This window comes from Mus musculus, chromosome 16 (genome assembly GCF_000001635.26).
Source record: "Mus musculus strain C57BL/6J chromosome 16, GRCm38.p6 C57BL/6J".
Classification (NCBI taxonomy): domain Eukaryota; kingdom Metazoa; phylum Chordata; class Mammalia; order Rodentia; family Muridae; genus Mus; species Mus musculus.
The window spans coordinates 16,457,751-16,482,661 of NC_000082.6; the positions used below are offsets into that span (position 1 = coordinate 16,457,751).

The 24,911-nt window shown below is 39.8% G+C and overlaps 1 protein-coding gene across 11 annotated transcripts in view; it reads right to left on the reverse strand.

The window, feature by feature from the left end:
• The window catches only part of Fgd4 (FYVE, RhoGEF and PH domain containing 4), a 183,625-nt gene that overhangs the window by 40,841 nt on the left and 117,873 nt on the right, over positions 1-24,911 (reverse strand). For 10 of the 11 annotated variants that reach the window (XM_011245874.3, XM_006522027.4, XM_006522024.4 and 7 more), the window contains 6 exons: positions 19,674-19,763; positions 17,266-17,411; positions 16,477-16,633; positions 11,954-12,092; positions 4,251-4,309; positions 3,844-3,990 (listed from right to left, as the gene is read on the reverse strand). In XM_011245874.3, coding sequence (XP_011244176.1) covers positions 3,844-3,990; positions 4,251-4,309; positions 11,954-12,092; positions 16,477-16,633; positions 17,266-17,411; positions 19,674-19,763 — 738 coding nt within the window. Of the gene's footprint in view, positions 1-3,843; positions 3,991-4,250; positions 4,310-11,555; positions 11,623-11,953; positions 12,093-16,476; positions 16,634-17,265; positions 17,412-19,673; positions 19,764-24,911 lie in introns of those variants that run through there. The other variant, XR_875778.3, reaches the window with a different exon arrangement.

Here is a 24,911-nt window from a genome sequence, read left to right on the forward strand (position 1 = left end):
TCACTGGGGAAGTCAGGATAGGAACTCAAGCAGGGTAGGAACCCTGAGTCACGAGCTGATGCAGAGGCCATGGAGGAGTGCTGCTTACTGAGTTGTTTCTTATGGCTTGCTCAACTTGCTTTCTTATAGAACCCAGGACCACAAGCCTAGGGATGGGTCCACCCATTATGGGCTAGGCCCTCCTTCATTATCATTAATTGAGAAAATGCCTTGCAGCTGGATCTCATGGAGGTATTTTCTCAACTGAGGCTCCTTCTTCACCAATAACTCAAACTTGTGTCAAGTTAGCATAAAATCAGCCAGTCACTAGGGAATCCACAAAAACAAGGAAAGTACAAAGAGACCATGGTGGGAGGAAGGCACTGACTCTGAGAGTTTCTGTCCAGTAAAAAGCAGGTTTTTCTATTCCACATATTTGATGCTTTGACATCTTCATACCTCATTGACACCAAAGGGATCACTCCAGTCCACAGTGCTAAATGAAAACATGCCTTCCCATTTAGTCAACTAACCAGAGGCAATATTCAGATACTCTTTATTTATCTGAACCACCATCTCTTACCCTCATCAAGCCAAGGCTAGGTACTGGACAGTGACCCCTATGCTCCACATCCCACTGAAACTGCTCAAACCAGGAATTCTAAGCCTTCATTTGGTCCTTGTTTCATTTGTAAATCACAGAGGCTCTTGCTCACTTTTGGTGCTTTCTCTCGCTCTCTTCTCACTGATTTCATGGGCTTCTCTGTTTCTCCTCTCTATGGTAGGTATACTTCCTCCTCTTGGGATCAGTACTTTCAATGACAATCATGCTCTAAACAATAAAGAAGCCTACATTTTGCAATGGACTTCTGAATAGAACTTGGAACCCTGGCATGATTATTGTATGCTTCTGTTTCCCATTTTGCTATGTATAAAACTATAACCCAGGCAAAATAAAGCACTTCTGCCTAGAAAAAAATGAAAAAAATTTAGAGTGAATTTGGATACTATCTATAATTATTATTGAGTAACTGGTCGGGAAAAATATCTCCTATACTGCAGTAGTGATACTTTTATCTTGGAGGCAGCTAACAACTGCCTAACTCAACTCAAGGCCTACTCAGCAAGAGAGAATTCGTAACTCTGAACCTAGCCAACTACCTGAATCTGAAGAGGCCATAGACCCTACAAGACTCTACTACTATCATTTTTCTAAATAATATAATTTTTAAATGAATACTAAATAATTAGCTTTATACTCCCAGATATGTGTAGCTCTTGCCCCTTATCAAAGAAATTTCTTTCTTGAAACAGATAAGAGTCCATCACACAGATCCACAACTGCTCACAATGTAGAGAATCAGGGCCTGTGGGTGCTCAACCCAAATGGATACATTTACAACATCACCTCTACACCCATGGCTCAAGGGACACTGTGCTAGAGATGCAAAAAAGACTGTAAAAGGCAGAGAACCAGGATGCCTACTAGTAGACTTTGTCTTTACAGGGAAGCTACACCCTTGAGATCTCAATAATATGGTTACTTAAATAGAATTTGCATAATGACCACATCAGTTGACATGTCCATGTGGATAAAGAAATTTTACAAGAAAATTTTCATCCCTTGATGAAGAGCTACAGACAATCAATGGCTACTGAAAGAGAAAACTAGTTTCCTTCAGGAACAAGTTCCCTGATGGTTTATCCTATCACATGTGGGTGATCAATCCTGAACACATGTGGATACAAGCAACACTAAATAGATGCAGTAGAAGGGAAGGAAGTCATGAATTTAACCTTTGTTGATATAACAATTTCATTGCTTAGAGTATACCATACTTTGCTTCTGTATGGATATCTGATTTTTAATTTTTTGAGTTAATGATCTTAGAATGAAATAGTTGAGTAGTGTGGTAACAAACTGTTCTTTTTTTAAAAAAAGAAGAAAAACCAAAAATGTGCTGTAGGGATGGTTCTGATGCTAAGGTCCTGTTCCCTAATTGGTTCTTGATCTGTCAGTAAAGAAGCCATGGGCCAACTGTAGGGAGAAAGGGATAGGCAGGGCTCTGGATCCCTGGAGGCAAGCAGAGAGATGCAAGGAGAGGAGAAAGGGGAGTTCACAATGCTTCTGATGGAGGAAAGTTGACCAGCCATGTAAGGTCTTGAAATGGAGTGGCCTAGGTGGGTGGTCAAGGAAGTTTGGCAGAGACTAGATGTAACTGAGGAACTAAAGTTTAGGGAAGGTGGAGGTGCAGGGTAAGATTACTGATTATTGACACTAGCCTTGAGAATTTATCAGTGCCCAGAAGTTGTGCCAAGAAGACAAGTTGAAAATGAATAATGTGTGCGTCTGTGTCTTTTATCAATAGATTCAAGGGAAGCTGGGTGGGGGCTGGTAGCACAGCCCATTCCAGGAGCTCAGGCAAGGTAGCAAAAGCTACAATGTGCATCTGCTGAGAAGGCTCAGCAGGGAAAGACGCTGGACTCCAAGCCTGATGGCCTGAGCTCAATCTCCACAATACACATGGTAGAAGGAAAGAAATTACTCCTGTAAGATCTTCTCTGACTTCTACACATTGTACGGTCTGGACACACACATACATGCAAATACATGCACCACATCCCCCACTCACCCTCACCCACTCACCTAACACACACTCACCCCCCACATACACTGACCACATCCCACACAACACACCCCTCCACTCACTCACACAGCCACATATGGTCACCACCTCAACTCTTAACCTCCCACTCACTCACAAACACACTTAAACACATACACACTCATATATACACTCATATAGAGACTAACACACAAACACTTACAAATCAATAAATGTAATAAAAAATTTAAAAACACTGTAAGATATGAAAAATTTCTCGGATGATAATTTCTAGCATGTTTTTTTTTTCAAAGAAAAAGAGAAATCTTCTAGAATTTCTCAGGCCGTGAAGACAACTCATTATAAATTGTAAAATGAATGCTAGGAATCAAGGAAGCAAGTCACTGGACAGGCTCTTTACAAAGTTATCTTAATAGTCATAATGGGTGACATTTGCTGAGTTACTAGTCAGTATTAATTTATTACATGCTAGCCACTGCTTGAGTCTGTTTCATCTGTCTTAGGTATAGAATCAGAATTTATTTTAATAACAAAAAAATAAAGGTAGCCGGGCGTGGTGCCACACACCTTTAATCCCAGCACTTGGGAGGCAGAGGCTGGCGGATTTCTGAGTTCGAGGCCAGCCTGGTCTACAAAGTGAGCTCCAGGACAGCCAGAGCTACAAAGAGAAACCCTGTCTTGAAAAACCAAAAAAAAAAAAAAAAAATAAAATAAAATAAAATAAAAAAATAAAAGTAATGTGGATAGACACTGATAGAAGGATTTTGTCCATGTGTGTCCCTGTTTGAGGTGAGATGAACTGCCATTTTCAGAAAGCTAAGTATGGGGCAGGGGTGGACTGTGCTGAGGACTGTGGGGCACACACATCCTTCTACAGATACTGTAGGCTGGTGACTGTCACAGGGAACTGTGGCAACATAAAATAGAAATACTCATTAGACTATAAGGACACAAGGAAAGGTAAAACCAAAATCAAGCAAAGGAGGATTTCAGAAAGTGAACTGTGCACATGTCATGGAAGGCTTCAGCATGAACTATTGCAGTTGATTAGCTCACAGAGTGAAGGCATACTCTTTACAGTTCTGAAGATATTCTTTCACAGAAAATTTTGACAGTGTTGACCAAAGCAGGTTGGATGTAGTTATTCTGGAGGTAAGTAAGCATGTCACACCTCCATGATATGTACAGAATTCTTGTGAATGGCTGGTATGCAGTCTGCCAACACCATAGTACTCACTAAGAAGAGGTAGCGCTCTTGTGCTGATGTGTTCCGAGCTGCTAGTTTGAGGATTTGTCCTTCTTTTATTAGTTCATTTGAGGGATTTACAATATCCTCTTCTTCTCCCAACATCTCATAAATTTCTAAAAGTTTCTTCAGGTTCTCCTGGGAAGTTAGAACAAAATATAGCAAGATCAAATATAAGAAGGTAATTCAAATTTAGCTAAAATCTGAATAATTTAATAGATATTGAGAGTGCTGTTACATTTGGTATAAAGCATATCAATAAAGTGAGTCCTAAATAATAAATATTCTTTTCTGCTCATCTGCATCTGTTCATTTTGGTTTAAATCTACAACAGTGAGAGGCTATACTATCAACTATTGTCTAGCCAGAAGGTTCCTAGATCTTGAAAAGCCACTTACCATTTTTCTTATTGCACTATTAGAATGGCTTGCTGCTGTAGATATAATTTCAAGTGACTCTAAATGGAAAAAGAAAAGTAAATAAATGTTTGTCCTTCCTGTGCTACTAGAGTAAAATAAATATAGAGACAGAAAACAATGGAGGTCACAGCAGTTCCCACTACAGTCTATAACATAGTTTCCTAAGTCATTTGTTCATGGCTTATCTAAGCCTGCAGGATATTTACCTCATATATATATATATATATATAAAATGATTAGGCTTAGACTTAGAAATGGACTTGCATTTATAATGTATATTAACCAAGTTCAAGAAACCTTGCCAGGGGTAAGTTAATATTAACAGCAGTTCTGCAGCCTCAGTCAATTTGTTGTGGGTCAAAAATAGCACAAAGGGCTTTCCAGAAAAATAATTCATAAGTTTAAAATAAGTTTTATTAGAGTATAGAGTTAAAATTATTCCATTAATATCATTAATCTCAAAATTTACAAATTCAACCTTATCATAGGTATATGTAGGGAAAATATTACTATATTTATATAATTTATATTTATATAAAATTTAGTATTAATAACAATTAAAGGAGTTCCCAGATCATTCTGGAAAGTATCTCCTGAGGAGCTATTGTCTATCAGTTGGAGAGTTCTTTCATTTTTGCCTTAAGATGGAAGCGATATGACTTGGCTTGTTCCACATAGAAATGAATCCTAGATCATATGGCTCAAACTTCTAATGCTTCATTTTGCCTACTAAACAAGCACAGCTTTCTTTTCATGATAGCCTGAGTCAGATGGAGAGAGTCTGGGAGTTATTTTGCTGGAACAGGTCCTGGGATGGAAAGGAAAGGGAGGAGTGGAGTGTGGTGCTCCAGTGGCTGATGGTGAAGGACAGTAGGAGTCCTGTGTTGGCCACCCCTTGGGAGCATCTCCCAGGCCTAAGTCATGACAAGACAGCCCCATTCCTTCAGGCCTACGTTTTCTGTGTTTTTGCATTGCTGAGCAGAACATACTTTTAGTGCTTTATCTTATACTTTCTAGGATTTCTTTAGCAAAGGCAAGCCATGAATATTTATATACAGAATACTGAGTATTGAAGTAGTGCTGTACCCAGGATTTAAATCATGTGCTTGGCTTTCCTTGTGGCTGCAGCTTGGCAGCTCCATGCAAAGACTACTTTATTTTTTTCTGTAAGAATTGTCCCTTCCTGAAGGGCTGGTCTGCACCCCAGGGAGGATGGCTGAGGATGACCCCATCCACAGTCCTATGAAAATAAGCCTGGTTTGGTCCAGTGTATTTTCTGCATTTGGAGCTGGAAAGCTAGGGAGGCAGATGACAACCCACAGAGGAAAAGAAAACACATTCATCTGGATGTATATTCCTGATTGTTAAAAAGCAATCTGAAGGACTAACCCTCAGAACTTTTGGAACCAGATAAGGACAGTACCAAGAACAAAGGAAAGAGGACCAGCAGAAAGATTCTGAAGACAGTGTCCAGAAAGTCTACCAGGCTGGCCACAGCACAACTGCCATGGAGTGAGCCTTCACAAAGGAAATCTGTGTGCAACTGACATGCCACTACCAAGTTATGTTCCCCACTTTATTCAGTATTTCTGTGGGATCTCTAACAATATCTTAGGAGTGATAATGCCAGCATTTCAAAACTGGGCAGTTAACATTATTTTTGTTTGAAAGTGTTTCCAGCCTGTTGAGCTGGCGCTATAAAAACAGCTGTACATCTCTTTGTGGCTTTGCTGTGTTGAGTCCTGCATTTAATGGTAAGGAGAGTGAGTGGGGACTGTCTGGACTCCACCCCACAGTTACCTGGCAGCAACCAGGTATGCTCCTCCCCACAGTTACCTGGCAATAGCCAGGTAGGCCTGGCTCACTATAAATGGGTCTGCTTGGCCCCCCTCTCTCTCTTACACTCTGTACTCTTTCCTCTCTCTTGCCTCTTGTCCCCTCTCTCCCCATGGCCATGGCCAGTCTCTACTTCTCTATTCTCTCCTTCTCTCTGCCTTTCTCTGCCTCTATTACTCTCTTAACTCCCCTCCCCATGCCCTGAATAAACTCTATTCTATACTATACTGTTGAGTGGCTGGTTCCTCAAGGCAACCATACAAAGAATTTCAGTCTTCGGATTCTGTTTACCCTGAGCAGGTGACCTAGTTAATTTACATTATGGGTTCTGAAGATCCATTTGTCTTTCTAAACATGAATCTTCCTAAGGCAGGGTAAAAAGATAAAGTTACTTAAAAAGAAAAAGACAGAGCATCTATATTGGTGCCAGGACTATATGGGCACAGGTAGTTCTCTGTGTGTCATATCCAGGATGAGGAAAAACAAAGTCACAGAGGCTGGGGTGAATGAGAGAAGTTTACAGAGAGCTGGACAACCTTCTTCTGATTCACCAGAAGCTCAGCTGAGTTCCCAGGAAGTACCAGGTCAGGGAAATATCAAAAAGGAAAAAAGTGAGAGAGGTTTCTGTGGTCACTAAGTCATTCATTGGAATGGTGGGAAATGGACTGTATCCAAGATATCTTGGGTCTATGATCTTCATCTCAGAATAGCATCAGCTTATAAGAGAGGTCAGGAACATGTAGGGAGAAGAATAGTTTTAAGACTACATTAGAGGTGAGAGTGTGGACTACAGAAGCTAACAGCTTCTGGGATAGGTGGGAGCCACAGAGCTTCTGAGGCCGCCCTCTTTTCAGGCTCCAGACATTCGGGCACCTTTCCTGCCAGAGGATAGGTGTCTGCCCGGCCCGAGAGGGCTTTGTCTGAGCATCTGCAGGAGACCTCTTGGATCCCAGACTCCACTGAGACTACTCTGCACAGGTGAGAGTGTGGACTACAGAAGCTAACAGCTTCTGGGACAGGTCCTGTTTCCGGCCTTCATCTTCTGCCAGGTATCTGTGCACCTTCCCTGAAAGAGGAGAGCCTGCCTGCAGAGAGTGCTCTGACCACTGAAACTCAGAAGAGAGCTAGGCTCCCCGGTCTGCTGGTAGAGAATAACAGAATCACGAGAGGAACAAGCTCTAACTAGAGACAACTATAACAACTGATTCCAGAGTTTACCAGATGGTGTAAGGCAGACGTAAGAATCTTACTAACAAAAACCAAAACCACTCACCATCATCAGAACCCAGTACTCCCACCTCAGCCAGTCCAGGGGACTCCAACACACCCGAAAACATAGACCCGGATTTAAAGGCATATCTCATGATGATGGTAGAGGACATCAAGAAGGTCTTTAATAACTCACTTAAAGAAATACAGGAGAACACTGCTAAAGAGTTGCAAATCCTTATAGAAAAACAGGAAAACACATCCAAATAAATGATGGAAATGAACAAAACCATACTAGACCTAAAAAGGGAAGTAGATACAATAAAGAAAACCCAAAGTGAGGCAACACTGGAGATAGAAACCCTAGGAAAGAAATCTGGAACCATAGATGCCAGCATCAGCAACAGAATACAAGAAATGGAAGAGGGAATCTCAGGTGCAGAAGATTCCATAGAGAACATCGGCACAACAATCAAAGAAAATGCAAAATGCAAAAAGATCCTAACTCAAAACATTCAGGAAATCCAGGACACAATGAGAAGACCAAACCTATGAATAATAGGAGTACATGAGAATGAAGATTTTCAACTCAAAGTGCCAGCAAATATCTTCAACAAAATTATAGAAGAAAACTTCCCAAACATAAAGAAAGAGATGCCCATGAACATAAAAGAAGCCTACAGAACTCCAAATAGACTGGACCAGAAAAGAAATTCCTCCCGACACATAATAATCAAAACAATAAATACACTAAATAAGGATAGAATATTAAAAGCAGTAAGGGAAAAAGGTCAAGTAACATATAAAGGCAGGCCTATCAGAATACATCAGACTTTTCACCAGAGACTATGAGAGCCAGAAGATCCGGACAAATATTATACAGACACTAAGAGAACACAAATGCCAGTCCAGGCTACTATACCCAGCCAAACTTTCAATTACCATAGATGGAGAAACCAAGGTATTCCATGACAAAACCAAATTCACACATTATCTTTCCACGAATCCAGCCCTTCAAAGGATAATAACAGAAAAAAACCAATACAAGGATGGAAACCACGCCCTAGAAAAAGCAAGAAAGTAATCCTTCAGCAAACCTAAAAGAAGACAGCCACAAGAAGAGAATGCCAACTCTAACAACAAAAATAATAGGAAGGAACAATTACTTTTCCTTAATATTTCTTAATATCAATGGACTCAATTCTCCAATAAAAAGACATAGACTAACGGACTGGCTACACAAACAGGAACCAACATTTTGCTGCTTACAAGAAACCCATCTCAGGGAAAAAGACAGACACTAAATCAGAATGAGAGGCTGGAAAACAATTTTCCAAGCAAATGGTCTGAAGAAACAAGCTGGAGTAGCCATCCTAATATCAAATAAAATCAAATTCCAACCCAAAGTTATCAAAAAAGACAAAAACGGACACTTCATACTCATCAAAGGTAAAATCCTCCAAGAGGAACTCCCAATTCTGAATATCTATGCTCCAAATGCAAGCCAGCCACATTCATTAAAGAAACTTTAGTAAAGCTCAAAGCACACATTGCACCTCACACAATAATAGTGGGAGACTTCAACACATCACTTTTATCAATGAACAGATCCTGGAAACAGAAACTAAACAGGGACACAGTGAAAGTAACAGAAGTTATGAAACAAATGGATTTAACATTTTATCCTAAAACAAAAGGATATACCTTCTTCTCAGCACCTCATGGTACCTTCTCCAAAACTGACCACATAATTGGTCACAAAACAAACCTCAACAGATACAAAAATATTGAAATTGTCCCATGCATCCTATCAGATCACCATGGATTAAGGCTGATCTTCAATAACAAAATAAACAATAGAAAGCCAACATTCACGTGGAAACTGAACAACACTCTTCTCAATGATACCTTGGTCAAGGAAGGAATAAAGAAAGAAATTAAGGACTTTTTGGAGTTTAATGAAAATGAGGCCACAACATACCCAAACTTATGGGACACAATGAAAGCATTTCTAAGAGGAAAACTCATATATCTGAGTGCCTCCAAAAAGAAACTAGGGAGAGCACACACTAGCAGCTTGACAACACACCTAAAAGCTCTAGAACAAAATGAAGCGAATTCGCCCAAAAGGAGTAGACAGCAGGAAATAATCAAACTCAGGGGCGAAATCAACCAAGTGGAAACAAGAAGTATTCAAAGAATCAATCAAACGAGCAGCTGGTTTTTTGAGAAAATCAACAAGATAGATAAAAAACCCTTAGCCAGACTCACTAGAGGGCACAGGGAAAGCATCCTAATTAACAAAATCAGAAATGAAAAGGGAGACATAACAACAGATCCTGAAGAAATCCAAAACACCATCAGATCCTTCTACAAAAGGCTATACTCAACAAAACTGGAGAACCTGGATGAAACGGACAAGTTTCTAGACAGATACCAGGTACCAAAGTTAAACCAAGATCAGGTTAATGATCTAAACAGTCCTATATCCCCTAAAGAAATAGCAGCAGTCATTAATAGTCTCCCAACCAAAAAAAGCCCAGGACATAGTACTACCGGAAAATCCAGCAATATCTCTTCTGGGCATATATCCAGAAGATGCCCCAACCGGTAAGAAGGACACATGCTCCACTATGTTCATAGCAGCCTTATTTATAATAGCCAGAAGCTGGAAAGAACCCAGATGCCCCTCAACAGAGGAATGGATACAGAAAATGTGGTACATTTACACAATGGAGTACTACTCAGCTATTAAAAAGAATTAATTTATGAAATTCCTAGGCAAATGGATGGACCTGGAGGGCATCATCCTGAGTGAGATAACCCCATCACAAAAGAACTCATACAATATGTACTCACTGATAAGTGGATATTAGCCTAGAAACTTAGAATACTGAAGATATAAGATACAATTTGCTAAACACATTAAACTCAAGAAGAATGAAGACCAAAGTTTGGACACTGTGCCCCTTCTTAGAATTGGGAACAAAACACCCATGGAAGGAGTTACAGAGACATAGTTTGGAGCTGAGACGAAAGGATTGACCATCTAGAGACTGCCATATCCGGGGATCCATCCCATAATCAGCCTCCAAACGCTGACACCATTGCATACACTAGCAAGATTTTGCTGAAAGGACCCAGATATAGCTGTCTCTTGTGAGACTATGCCAGGGCCTAGCCAACACAGAAGTGGATGCCCACAGTCAGCTATTGGATGGATCACAGGGCCCCCAATGGAGGAGGTAGAGAAAGTACCCAAGGAGCTAAAGGGATCTGCAACCCTATAGGTGGAACAACATTATAAACTACCTAGTACCCACCCAGAGCTCGTGTCTCTAGTTGCATATGTATCAGAAGATGGCCTAGTCGGCCATCAGTGGAAAGAGAGGCCCATTGGTTGTATAAACTTTATCTGCCTCAGTACAGGGGAACGCCAGGGCCAAGAAGTGGGAATGGGTGGGTGGGGGAGTTGGTAGGGGAGTGGGCAGGGGAGCGGGTGGGGGACTTTTGGCATAGCATGCAAATGTAAATGAAATAAATACCTAATAAAAGAAAAAAAAGCAGACTACATTAGCATTATTAGTAATTGTTAAATATTTAGCCATGACTATTTCTTAATTTTTTAATCATTTCTAATTTTTGAGAGGTTTAAAAAACTATATTAGAGGCCTGGAGGTACAAGTGTTCTTTCCCTTTTCTTTTTTAAGACAGAGTCTTATTATTTATCCCTAAGCTGGCTTGGAATTCACAGAGATCCACCTGCCTCTGCCTCCCTATTGCAGAGATTTAAAGCAACCACACTTGGCATACCATGTACATATTATAATGTGATAAACAAATCTCTTGGCTCAATCTCTAATATTACAAAAAAATTAAAACCACATGAGAAACTAAAGAATTAATGAAACTCATTAGCCTTTAAAAACTTTCATTCTAATCTAATGAAATAATTAAGACAAGCAATACAATTGAAATAAAGTTGTACTCTTTCTTTTTCTTTTTTCAAGACAGGGGTTCTCTTTGTAGCCCTTGCTGTCTTGGGCCTCATTCCATGGACCAGGGTGGCCTTGAATTTAGAGATCTGCCTGTCTCTGACTCCTGAGTTCTGGGATTAAAGACATGCATCACCACTGCCAGGGTTCCCCCCACCCCTTCTTTTGAGGAAAATATCACTAGACAATAAAGCTCCTCATGTCTTATATATGTTAGGGAGTAAGGCTAATAAATTATATTTACATAGTAAATGTCTTCTTAGCTCTCTTGGTAGACAGCAGCACCATGGTTCCAAATACTCATGTTCTTCCTATGAGAAGGTTTATTATATTATCATTACATATTATATTATTATATATTATTATTTGTATCACTATCCAAAGATTTCTAAGCCTACAGTTTTAGGTTTCACAGTTGGTGATAACATGAATCCAGAATGGGAACCATGATTTGCATTTCTTTAAATGGGCATGATCCTGACTTAAAGTGGAGTGCTCAGTTAAGGTGCCAATAACAATTTCTAGTGAGATGATTTTCTGACAGTAACTGTTGACTAATGAAATTGTAAACCACATCTCTGGAGTCAAAGGGAAGCTTGGCTTTATCATTATGCTGCTGTTGAAGAAGAATAAAAGATTTACTTTTTGCATCATTCCAGTCTGGGGAGTCAGGAGACAACTTCTTCAGGTAGTCCTTCAGGAGCATCTCATAGCGAGGAATGCGCTGAATAGGCTCCAGCATGTGATGCTGCAGCGTTAAGCTTCCACAGATCTTCTGTTTCTGTAAGCAGCAAGATTTTTATTTTTAAATATTTCATTACATTTATTTATTTACTGTATGTGCATTTGAGTCAGAAAGCTACTTGTAGTATTCAGTTCTCTCTTTGTACCACGTGGGTCCTGGGGAGCAAACTTAGGTCATCGGGGTTGGTGGCAGGTGTCTTTACTCACTGAGCCCTCTCACTAACCCCTGTAATCAAGGTTTTTAAAAGAATATTTAAAAATTAGGTTTACTAATCTAAAACCTCAATATAGTAAGAAACTGTCATTAAAGGCAGTATTTTCCTACCAAGTGTAGCTGCATCATATACAAGGGTACTTTGAAAAACATAGGTTTCTGAGTCCTACCCAGTCTGTCAAATCACAGTGTTGGGAGAAGAAGCCAGAGAATATGAATGTTTAAATACCCCATATTGCTGCCAATATCACACAAAGATACCGAGCTTCCCTTCACAGTTACGTTCCATTCTGGCCTCCAAGGACAGTGTCTTCTTCCTGCCCCTGTGCCACCCTTTGGGACTCACTAGAAGCCAGAACCTTCTATAACAGTTACCCTTAGACATGCTTATTTGGCATACAGACATAGGTAGACCACTCACATTCAAGTTCACAGATCCCCTCCATCCTGATAGGCCCATGACTGCTTGCCAGAGATGGTCTTCTCTTTCTCCTTTGGGATTCACAAGTTCTCAGCCTGCTCTTACAAGGGACTCTCTAGGCAGCATATGTGGCTAGAAGATCCAGGCTACTTCCCCCTTTCAATGCTTCTCAGAGCTCTGCCAGCTGCCTGGCTATAACCCTCCTGGTGCTCTACCCAGTCTTGAGACCGAGGACCAGTCTATATGCTCATTGTGTTATAAGCTCCTTGTTACCAAACCACTGAAGGTACGAGGCTGCTGCTGATGAAGAGAGACCTGGGATAGAAGATGTAGCCCCAACTACTAGACAAATTGAAGAAACTAACACACCAATTTTACCTTAAATTTGCCCAGCCCAAACATTATAAGTAACCCCTAATGAAAGAAGGTGATTTGAACAAAAGAAAAAAGAGAAACACTCAATGAACACACTAACTTTAGATGCGCACATCTTAACATGTAAATAAAAACAACAAAACAACAACAACACACAACCAAAAATATCAAAAAACATGTGTTATCTCTCAAATATAAATCCAATAATAATGAGTCCTGTTGAAATGGTATGAAAGAACTCTCAGGAATTCAGAGGCGTGATTACAGCTACGGTCAAACAACTGAAGAAAAGACAAAGACAAAGACAAAGACAAAGATGAACAAAACAGAGATGAAAATCACTTGAATTTTTAAAACCAAAGCTGAACTGACACTGAAAATAAAGTCTTACAGTTTATTTTAGCTTATGACTCCATATGGTAAAGAGCTCATTACAACGTGGATACACACGGCCAGAGAAGAAAGCAACCATACCACAAAGCAGAGAGAGAGATAACTAGAAGTAGGGTGAAGCTACTTCCCCTGTGATAAATAAAACTAAATATCAACCCTGCATGATAAAAATCAGGTTAAAAGAAATTATGACTACTAGTAAGACTATAATACAGAAGCTACTAGAAGGAATTTACCCATCTGAAGAGACTGAACATACCCCAGGGAACAATTAGTGCCAGGTCAAGTAATTGAAAGAGAGCCATGAAACACAGCAAAGTCAACAAAACAGGAATTAATACACATTATTTAGCAGTGACTCTGAATATTAATGGTCCAAATTCCTCAATAAAAAGACCCAGACTAACAGATTGGATCAGAAAACAGGGCTCATCTTTTTTATTATTTCCCAGAAACATAACTCACTGTCAGTGATAAGATACAGCCTTAAAATAAAAGGATGGGAAGGTATTCCCAGCAAACGGAGCTAAGGAACAAGGAGGCATAGCTGTTCTAATATCAACAAAATATACTTCAGAGAAAAAGTAGTTAGAAGTGGCAGGGAGAAATATTCATACTTAAAAAAAAAATCTATGCCTTCTGATCTGCTTCCTGACCTGGGTCAAATCAGTGGCCTGAGACTTCCCTTACCCTGCAGCCTGACTGCCTCCCCTTCTCTCATGGTCCCTAGTAGAGAGGAGAACACTGTACCCATGTCTATAATATTTTCACAAGATGCTCTGGAGATGGAGACAAATAAGATTTGGAAGATAATTCAACACATCTCATTTTGTCTACAGGTAATAATTATCAGCAAAGTTATCCATTTTGATTTAAGAGTCCTAAGAAAGGAATCAGTCCTCTGCCATGTTGTTGTTGTGAGCAGATTTTGGCATGGTTTCAGTTAGTTTTTGTTTTGTTTGTTTGTTTGTTTCTGGGTGTGTTGCAGTTTTTATTTGTGCTTACATGGGAATTCACAGGTCCGATTCAGGTGCCTGCAGTTGTTTTTTTTTTGTTTGTTTGTTTGTTTTTTTTGACTGGTCAATAAAGAGCTAACAGCCAATGACTGCTCAAGGGGACAGAGACTGGACACTGAGGATTCCCAGCGAGGAAATGCAGAAGAGTGAGAAGGAGAATCGCCAGGACAGAAGGAAGATGATGCAAACACGAGAGCTGTGGAAGACAGAGAATCAGCCATGTAAGAATCAGGGAAAAGCGGCCCCAAGGGCCGCTCCCCTGAATGGGTCTGGGGTAGCAGAGATAAAGTATAGATTTTAGAAAGTAATAAGAATATTGGAGGGGAGTATGTTAGCCATGTGTAGGTTCAGGAGTGGCCCAGCTATTGAGCTGGTTAAGGCATATTAAAATATAAAGGTTATATGTGCATGTCTTTCATACTTGAATCCAGGGCTATTAGGGGTGGGAGGTGTGAACACACCTGCTGGGAGAATAGAGTGGACTTCAAATATTTACTGCTACAGATGACACACAACACGAGGCTTTTACTCACTATTAAAAATTAGAGGGATACCCACCCAAACACTACAGCCTGCATGCTTCCAAGGAGGTACACAGTAACCAAGGACACAGGTGAGAATTCTGCCCAAATAGCCAAGCCAGCTGGGATACCCACAGAGCCCAGCTGACATGGGACCTACCCCATGACCATCCACACTCTATCTTCCATACTACCCACTTCTACACTAGACCAGATCAACAGCCTAGGAGATACTCGTCCAAGCACTGCAGCTGGTGTGCTTCTCAGGAGGTCTGCAGTGACCAAGGACAAAGGTGAGAATTTCACCCAACCACCCATGACAAATGAGACACCAACACAGCTTGCTGACAGGAGCCTGGTATAGCTGTCCCCTGAGAGGCTCTGCCAGAGCCTGACCAATACAGATACGTATGGTCAACCATCAGATTGAGCTTGGGGACCCCAATGGAGAAGTTATAGAAAGGACTGGAGGAGATAAAGGGGTTTGCAACCCCATAGGAAGAACAACAGTATCAACCAACCAGACCTTCCCAGAGCTCCCAGGGACTAAACCACCAACCAAAGAGTACACTTGGAAGAACCCATGGCTCTCACTGCATATGTAGCAGAGGATTGCTTTATCTGGCATCAATGGGAATGGAGGCCCTTGGTCCTATAAAGGCTTGATGTGACAGCATAGGGGAATGCTAGGGTGGTGAGGGGTGAGTGGGTGGGTAGGTGGTGGAGTGTGAGGAGTGGGTGTGGCTGCCGCCCCAAGATGGTGCCTGGGATGGCTGCCAGGTCTTATGACCTGTGCCTGACTTCCTCATTATCTCAGACTTAGCCACATCCCAGCCGCCTGCACTTCGCAGATGCCATGCCTTGTCAGCTCGCCTGAGGTGTCGTCATTTGCTGTGAACCTATGGACTGCCGTTACATGACTGGGGTAATTGGAGGAATCAGTAGGGTATTTAAGGCACACCCTGGGTTGTTCGAGGGATTCCTGTTCCTGCATTGCAATGCTAAGTGTTCCTGAATAAACCTGCTTGAAGAAGGACAACGTGGTGTTGCGTCTTTCCTGCTGGTTGGGGTGGATGCGACAGTGGAGCACCCTCATAGAAGCAGGGGGCAAGGTGGATGGGATAGGTTTTGTGGAGGGGAAACTGGGAAGGGCAATAAAATTTGAAATGTAAGTAAATAAATTAACCAATAAAATAAATAAATAAATAAATAAAATTTCTTAGGGTTTTGAGCAGATTAAAAAAAAGGACATTGAAAGGCAATGCACATTGAGCATTTTCTACCACTTAGTATATGAAGTGTGCTTCACAATTTACTGCCTTAACTTTAGATACTATCTTTGCAGAATTTAGTAGGTTAGATTTCAGCTAAATTTCTTAGAAAAATACTAAATACTTATATCTCAATTTTAGATCTTGAAGAACATAGAAACTTGTCAGAAAAAAATAACTTGTGACCAGGAAAAAAAAGTGTCCTATTACCTGAATCTCTTCAGTCACTGATTTAAACTGGGGAACACGCTCTGTCATGGTTTTAACCAGTTCCACTGCATTATCAAATCCCTTCACGTATTCTCCATACATCTTAAGGAATGGCGCCAACTTTTGCAGGATATCTCCAATTCTGGGTGTAGTTTCCCTGTATTAAATATAAAAAATATCATTAAGATTTCTTACAGAATAAGGAGATCTGTAGGCTGGAAAATAGAGTACCACTCCACACCATCTGCTCTATCAGATCCACTGCTCTAACACGTGCAGGAGACAGCTTTCAAGAGTTAGCTAAGGGCTGGTGAGATGGCTCAGTGGGTAAGAGCACCCGACTGTTCTTCCGAAGGTCCAGAGTTCAAATCCCAGCAACCACATGGTGGCTCACAACCATCCGTAACAAGATCTGACTCCCTCTTCTGGTGTGTCTGAAGACAGCTACAGTGTATTTACATATAATAAATAAATAAATCTTTAAAAAAAAAAAAAAAAAAAAAAGAGTTAGCTAAGAAACTGCAGAAAGAGCCTATAGACCTCCTGGAGTTGCTGATCATGCCTGAGTTTGGTCTTCACTAGTCAGAGCTCCATTTAGAGCACAGAAGCAAATTTCATCTGGGGCAAAACATGAACATGCAGTCCCACACCTACCAGTTGCTTTTATGTAAAACTTTGGAACTATAGTTAGTATAGCTGTGGTGTGAAGTACAGCTGTTCTTTAAAAGTTAAGAAGCACCGTCCTATATGTACATCTTAGGCACAGAAGTCCCATTTCTCCCGTCTTACCATTCTTGCATTCGTTTCTCCAGCTCAGGTAATAGGAATTTACTATGGAAGGCATTTATTGATGAAATGTTAGAAAAGATTTTATTCACCATCTCTGCAGGAAATGAGCCTCGGTTTGCTTCTTCTAATAGTTTGCAATAAAATACCTGAATGAAAGAATAAAGCAAATGTCACTTTATATTTGTGGGCTAACCAGTTTTCACCATGCTGGCCTGCCCTGAGCTGGAAACATTAGCTTGATGAGTAAATGGGGAAACTTACGGCTTAGAGAATCAATGATTCTGTGAAATGTAGGAAGAACTATATGTTTTGATTTTGAAGAATTTTAAATGAGGGTTTGGAAGATTTATTTATAACTAAAACTATGCCCCTACCTGTATGAAATTTATTTACCCTTTCCTTCCAGAATGTTTAAGTAGATAGTTAATAAAGTGTTTCTGTGCAGATAATTTTCAATTGATGCGGAAGGATTTACATTTTCATTTATGGCTATAATTAAGGGTTATGAAAAGATTTCATTATGTATACAGTGTGATGTTTTTCACTTACTGTGTTTTGAATGATGTCTATAGCTATTATAAATGGCTCTCCCTGTGAGTACTGTTCAGTGTTAATTGTCAAGGAATCACCTGGGACATAGGCCTCTGGGCACCTCTGTGGGCAATTATCTTAATTGCATTGGCAGAGATGGGAAACCTGCCCACATGGGTAGCAGCACTCCTTGGCTGGGATCTTGGAATCAGCAGAGAAGGAATGCAGAGCAGAACAACACTCTAGTTGCTCTTTGCTTCTTGACTATGAATACAATGTGACGTGTTTCATCAAGATCCTGCCCTCTTGACCTTCCTGCCATGATGGACTGTATCCTTGTCTTAAACTGTTAGTCAAGTTAAGTTGTCCTTCTCAGGCTTTGCATCACAGCAACAGATGGTAACGGAGGTGGAGAAGTCTGCTGCTGTCTCCCATAGACCTATAGATACTGTATGTATCTTGAAAGGGGAGTCGCTAACTTAGTTCCCATAGAACAGAGACAATGAGTGGACAAAACCAACAAACCCCTTTAGTTCTCAGATTTTCATTTGCTTTTTAATAAATAATAATACCTGACTATGTGAATGCATTGTGTGTTCGGGGATCCTCTGCACCTGTAACATGTACCACAGAGATAAGTGGCAAAAGCAAACATCCTGAATTCTTGGCTATACTCTGCTCGGGCTACAATTCCTAACTGCCATTTTATTAAAATCAGGCAGAAATCTGTTCCTTCTCCATGTCCAAAGGACTATTAATTTTCTAAATTTACCTAACTGCACTTTACTACTGGGAGGCCATACAAAATTATATCCTTAAAGATTCTGACAGATGGTGCACTGTACTAATTAACACACTAAAACATCTAAAACATAAAAAAAGTAGTCAAATCAATTTGGCACCAGAGGGGGGAGGAGACAGAGGGAGAGAGATAGAAAGATAGAGAGAGATAGAGATGGAGAAAGGTGGGAAGTGGGGGAGGAGGAGGAGGAGGAGGAGGAGGAGGAAGAGGAGGAGGAAAGAAACAACTTGCCTATAAGAAAAGACCTCTTTTCACTATAGGAACATCTTCACATTCCAAGACTGTGTTTCTCCACAGTGATTGACTTTATTTCATGGTAAAGTTCCTTGACACAGAGAATCTGAACTACAACTTCACTGTTGCACAGATTACAAACTTTAAATTGGTTTCACAAAATCCATACAACCAGTGTAGGGTTGACCCTGGGAACCAAAATAAGATGTGTCTAGGACCATGTGTTTCCATGAAATCTCAATTTACCAGAGGCCAAACTAGAACGAGACTCACAACAAACATTGAAACATGGCAGCTTCCTCTTTGCAGCAGTGTAGGAACTCAGTGCATTTCTAAGTGATCCCATGAACTCTGAAAGTGTCTGGATGAGACCAGGCTCAAGGCTGCACCACAATTAAAATACAAAATGTGATACAGTGGAACCATGTATACAATATATACTGTCTGGATGACGAAGCCAGGTTCCATACAAGGCTAAACAAGTGATCTCTCAAAGCCCCGTGGCATGACACAGTGCAACACATCAAACAAGACAGAGTCACCAAAGTAAGCCAGCCTGTTTAGATTTTAATAGTTCACATGCCTTCCAAGAGCACAGGAAATCATCAAGAAATAAGAAGAATGTTTGACATTATGGAACACAGCTGTGCTGAGACTTTTACATAGAAACCTACACTCTTAGGAGTTGCAAACATCTTATATTCAGCAAATTTATCAGTGAGGCTGTGAACATTTCCTTAAAGCAAGTAAATTTTACTATCCCAACCACCCAGGCTTGCACTGCAGCTCCTGAAATGCTTCCATACCTAGGGCCGAACGATGAATGGCAGCAAAACGTTACCTGATCTAGGAGGTCGAGCCGGCTGACATAAGCTCTTTCTGTAAGTAAAAGTTCAGTGGCTATTTTGTGAAGTTTCTGTTCATTAGTCTCCTAAAAAAAAATCAAACATATATTTGCATATAAGAAAAGGCAGCTTAGATATTTTTCTTAAGTAACAAACACTTAATCAGAAAGCTCAATCTAAGAGGATTTTCCCAAATGTTTCAGGACCATGAAGCTGGGTGATCAGAGCTGTACAGTCTGTGCCTGGTAACATTACTGTTTACCCTTTTCTCAGAATGTTGTCTTTCTTGGTACCCAGCACTATACTTCATTTGCTCTTACCTTCTTTTTACATATAGTACCACACTGTCTTATTTACTAACTCTTTTTTTTTTTTCTGAGACAGAGTTTCTCTGTATAGCCCTGGCTGTCCTGAAACTTACTCTGTAGACCAGGCTGGCCTTGAACTCAGAAATTCACCTGCCTCTGCCTCCCAAGTGCTGGGATTAAAGAGCAAACATTTTGCCTTTAAAAATACATTGTGAAATATAGGATAATAAATATTAAGAGAGAAAACAGCAAAATGCATTAGCATGTGCCCAATAGTAAGGTACGACTATCAATTTATCCCAATCTTCTTCCAGCTATGCCTCCTCTCACCTCTCTCATACTTTTTTTTATCTTTTGGGACAGGGCATCATTGTGCTGTCCCGACTGGCCTAGAACTACCTAGCTTTGTAGATTAGGCTGACCTTGAACTCACAGAGATCTGCCTGTCTCTACTTCCCAAATGCTGAGATTAAAGTATGGCAGTAATCCAGGCCTCATCTAATCTATAATTAAATCTAATCTTACTGTTTGCTCCTTAAATAGGTACATTTATTTAACTGTCATTTTGTATAACCTTTTTTCATGATAATAGGATTTTTTTCTTGTTAGATTTCTAACTCCTTTAATCAACTAGAGTGCTTCAATAAGAATCCCAGAATTCAATAAAAGATTGCTGATACAACTAGTAGCTAGCTTCCATGTAACTACTGTTTGTAATTATAATGACTTTGACAAGATGTCAGAGTGCTGTTTTTCAAGAGCCTCTGCCTGAAGATCAAACTATAAACTCTCCCATCCTGGTACTATCCCATTTCATCTATCTGTCTATAGTCCATAAAATTTGGACAACCAAGTCCTATGAATGGTCATGCCTAAAAAAGTTAAAAGGAATGAACAAAGAATACACAACACCCACAGACATACATACATGCACACAGAAAATGACAATTAGTGAAAAACAGACCATGAATTTGAAAGAACATGATTTGAAGGAACGTGGGGCGGGGTATATGAAAAGGTGAGGAGGGAGGGAAGGGAGTATATAACTTCATTATAATCTCAAAGATAAAATAAAAAAAAAAACCAAGTTTTCCTTACTGCTACAGTGTTTTCCAACTCTTATTTCAAACTCACACCAATCAAGAGTTTCTATATCCTCTGAGTCCAATATCTTTTCACGGTGACTTACCTTACATATTGCTACACGAGGAACCTCTCTAAAACTTTGCTTTTGTACATAGGAATACGCTTTAGAGGAAGAAATGGAAATGCACTATCTTCTATATCCACAAGAAATGCTGGCCTGCATTAACACGTCACTCAGGAGGAGCTACAGGGGCTCCGTCTTCTGAGAGTAAAATACACCCTTTTGAAATTTAGAGAAATTCATATAAGCCTGCAAACACCACCACAAACAAGGCTCAGATATTCCCATCATTCCTAGATTCTACTTTTGCTCCGGCTGCTAAACTCCTCTCTACTTCTAGACTCTTTGTCCGGCTCCTGATACCACAGATCTGTGCTTCTCTAGAGCATCAGATGAAGGGGAATCACCGAGGTTCCTTTGTGACACATTCACATTATTTCTTGTATTAGAAGTTCTTAATTTTATCTCACAGTGATGCTGTACCTTTGATTTACATTCTTTTATATGGTTTACATCTAAATATTACAATCTTTTTTACTTCTTTTCACGTGTTTGTAGTACATGTGTGAGAGTCTATAAATGTGTGTGAAGGCTTGAGGTAAATGCTGGGAATCTTTCTCAGTCCTTTCCCCAATCAAACCTAGAATACATGACAGGGCTTCTGCAGCCAGCTTGCTCTGGGGACCCACCATCTATGTGCCTAAGTGTGGGATTATAGGCGGTCACCACATCCACTCCTGGCTTCTGCGGAATCTGAACCCTAGGCCCTCTGCCTGCTCAGCAGGCAGTGTTTTATCCACTAAGCCATTTCTCCCAGTCCCTGACATTAGTAATTCAGCAGATTTTTTTTTTTTTTTTTCTATAACAAAGAACTTTTCATGGGCTATAAAATACTCAGACAGGTCACACTTTTTTACTGACATACAGTGAGGTCATCACTGAGGTCACAGATCTATGGGATCTTAAGAAGGATGCTTAGAAGAAGCAATGTTTTGCTGACAAGAAGTTCCTAAGCTGAACTTGGCCAATTCTATGGTTATACTCTGCAGAACCCAACAGTGCACTCAGCAGCACTCAGCAAAGGCTCTTACACAGCCATTGCCCACATTAGGTGCCAGGCCCTGTCAAAGCTCACACACATGGAAGAAGGGAGCTCACTGGCATCCAGTGTAGTCACATACTCATATGCATTCTCAGAACAGTTGCTAGGCATCTTGTGGTGCAGATGAGGAATTACAGACTTTTGGAGCATTGGTTTGAGTTACTCCAAAGAGATGCTAACATTTAGTAGTTGCAGATTTTATGTCACATGTCAAATATAGTGATATTTTTCCATAATTTCACTCATCTTTGTTTTCTTGAGACTGAGTCCACAGTTGGCTGTTAACTCACACATATCTGCCTGCCCCTGACTGGAATTAAAGGCTCGTGCTACCACGTCTAGCTCTTGACTTATCCTTTTAACTATGAAACAGGAACAAGTTTTATTTTTGCTTTGCAGGCCTTGTACACATAACAAAAATACTGAGCTGAAGGCAGCTGGTTCACACAGTTACTAATCAATTCTACTCATAAAGGATTTTATGTAATAATTTGTTACGTAGTTTAATAGTTTCTTCTTATATATTTATGCAAAATCCCAGACTTTGATATAAGCAAAGAGCACAGACTGGAGAGGTACAGATTACTTGCTGATAAAACTGTCTCAACAGAGTGTCTGTAGCTATGGTGAATTTTAATATGTATTTAATAGGCGAGCTGCTGAAATTACACTGTGTAACTCTTCAGTACATGTGATTTCAATTCATTTTAAGCAGGAAAAAAAACCTTTGATCATTATTCAGAAATTATAAATATATTGCAGTTTCTCCTATCTCCCAAAAGCTTGTTTGGGCTTACTTAAAATGTGTCTGTTAAAGATATATATAAACCATTAGGCTTTTATGGGGACAAGTGAAATGATTCTCCATTCTAGGATATTTATATCCATATTGTTCATTGCTAATATTCTTCCACATCAAAAGCAGAAGTGGCTTTGTATACATATCACCCAGTATTTCTTGAGGCCTGTTCCCTCATAAAAATTGGCATCAACTTAGGAAATAAACATTGTGTTCTCTAATTCATAAGGTGCTTCACAGTTTGGATGCCACAGTTTTAGTGCCTTTGCCAGACATCAAAATGTAAATGTGGCTCTAGGGCAATTTTAAGTTAAACTATAGTGATATTCTGACATTATATTTGGTCTGTATTCTGAAAATCTGGCTTGTGTGTCATGCCTTAATTCTATAGTTAATATTCTAACAATACTGCATGCTAGAACTAGCTGTGTACTAACTGAACTATGTCCCCAACCCAATCCCACCTCTGATTTAGAATTTACATACACACTAAAAACAAAACAGCACATCCCACAGGATGAGTACCGCAGAACAAGAGAGACTGGAAGTCGCATATCAGATCGTTAGTGTGCTCTCTTGTCTTACACACAAAGAACGGGACTCATGGACATTTAGGCAACCCTACTCTAACTCCTGTCTGGCATGAGAAGTCTCATTTTCACAAATGCTTAAACTAAATTAAGCATTCTCTGTCATGGGACAAAAGCTATGTGTTTATATTTTAGAACTAATGTATTAGGAATAGTTACCATTCCTTAAGTACATACGCTTTAATAGATACATGTTATAAGCACATATACGTTAACGGATACAAAATCATGTGAATGAAAATCTCTCTATAGTTCCATGAGCACAGGGTAAACTCTATAGGGTTATATTAGTAGATTTTCCCTCAAATATATTGTGTTTGTCTTTTCTCGGAGTTATTCAGAGCATTTCTTTCTTCAGAGTATTGCCTAGTAACTAAAGATGTAACAAAATGTTTATGATTTAAACTTATTTTCATTTTTTAGTTTTGAGGTTTGAAAGATATTCACTTTGAGGGGTGTGGCTATATTGCAAATTATTAGCATTTCTTCATGTTGAATATGGTAGGTACTACATGTTTGTAATGCCAGCACTCCGTAGGCTGAGGTATAAGAGTGAGTTTGAGGCTAACCTGGGCAGCCTAAGGAGTACAAGATACAAGTACAAGGCAAAAATAAAGTATTTTATAGTTGTCATTTTTTGCTCAAAATATACTGTCAAATCAGTAACACAGCTTGTAGCAATCATAAAGACTCTTTTAAGTCAGTTATCAATTACCAATAATAATGACTGATGGCATATTTTAATAAAATTACAATTCTGAACTATTATACCTTTCCATATAGACTGGCCCCAACTGGTTAGTATACAATATCCTACTAATATTTTTTAAAAGGAACTTTTTTACTCCTAATTGTGATAAAATACAGTTAAGAAAGCATACTACCCCTATACCATTAATATATTGCATTTTGAGATAAGAAACACAATGTGGCAAGCTGCCGAAAGCACAGGCAGCATACTACCGCCACGCTTACGTTGGATCTTGTTTGGATCAACAGCTCATCCCTACACAGCATACACTGATTATGCGGTCAAGGCCCTGTAGTACTCTATGCTTAATTAGCTTAACAGTAGAAGTTTGTTTTGTCCTACACTGCTCTATTTGTTTTTATTTTATCTTATTATTCTATATGCCTGTTACTATTCTGGTGAGAAAGAGGAAAAGGGCATGAATTTGGCTGGATTGGGGAAATAGGGATGATCTGTGAGGTACAGAATAATCAGAATATATTATATGAAAAATATCCATTTTCAATAAAAAAGAAAGAAAAAGAAAACTGTGTTACA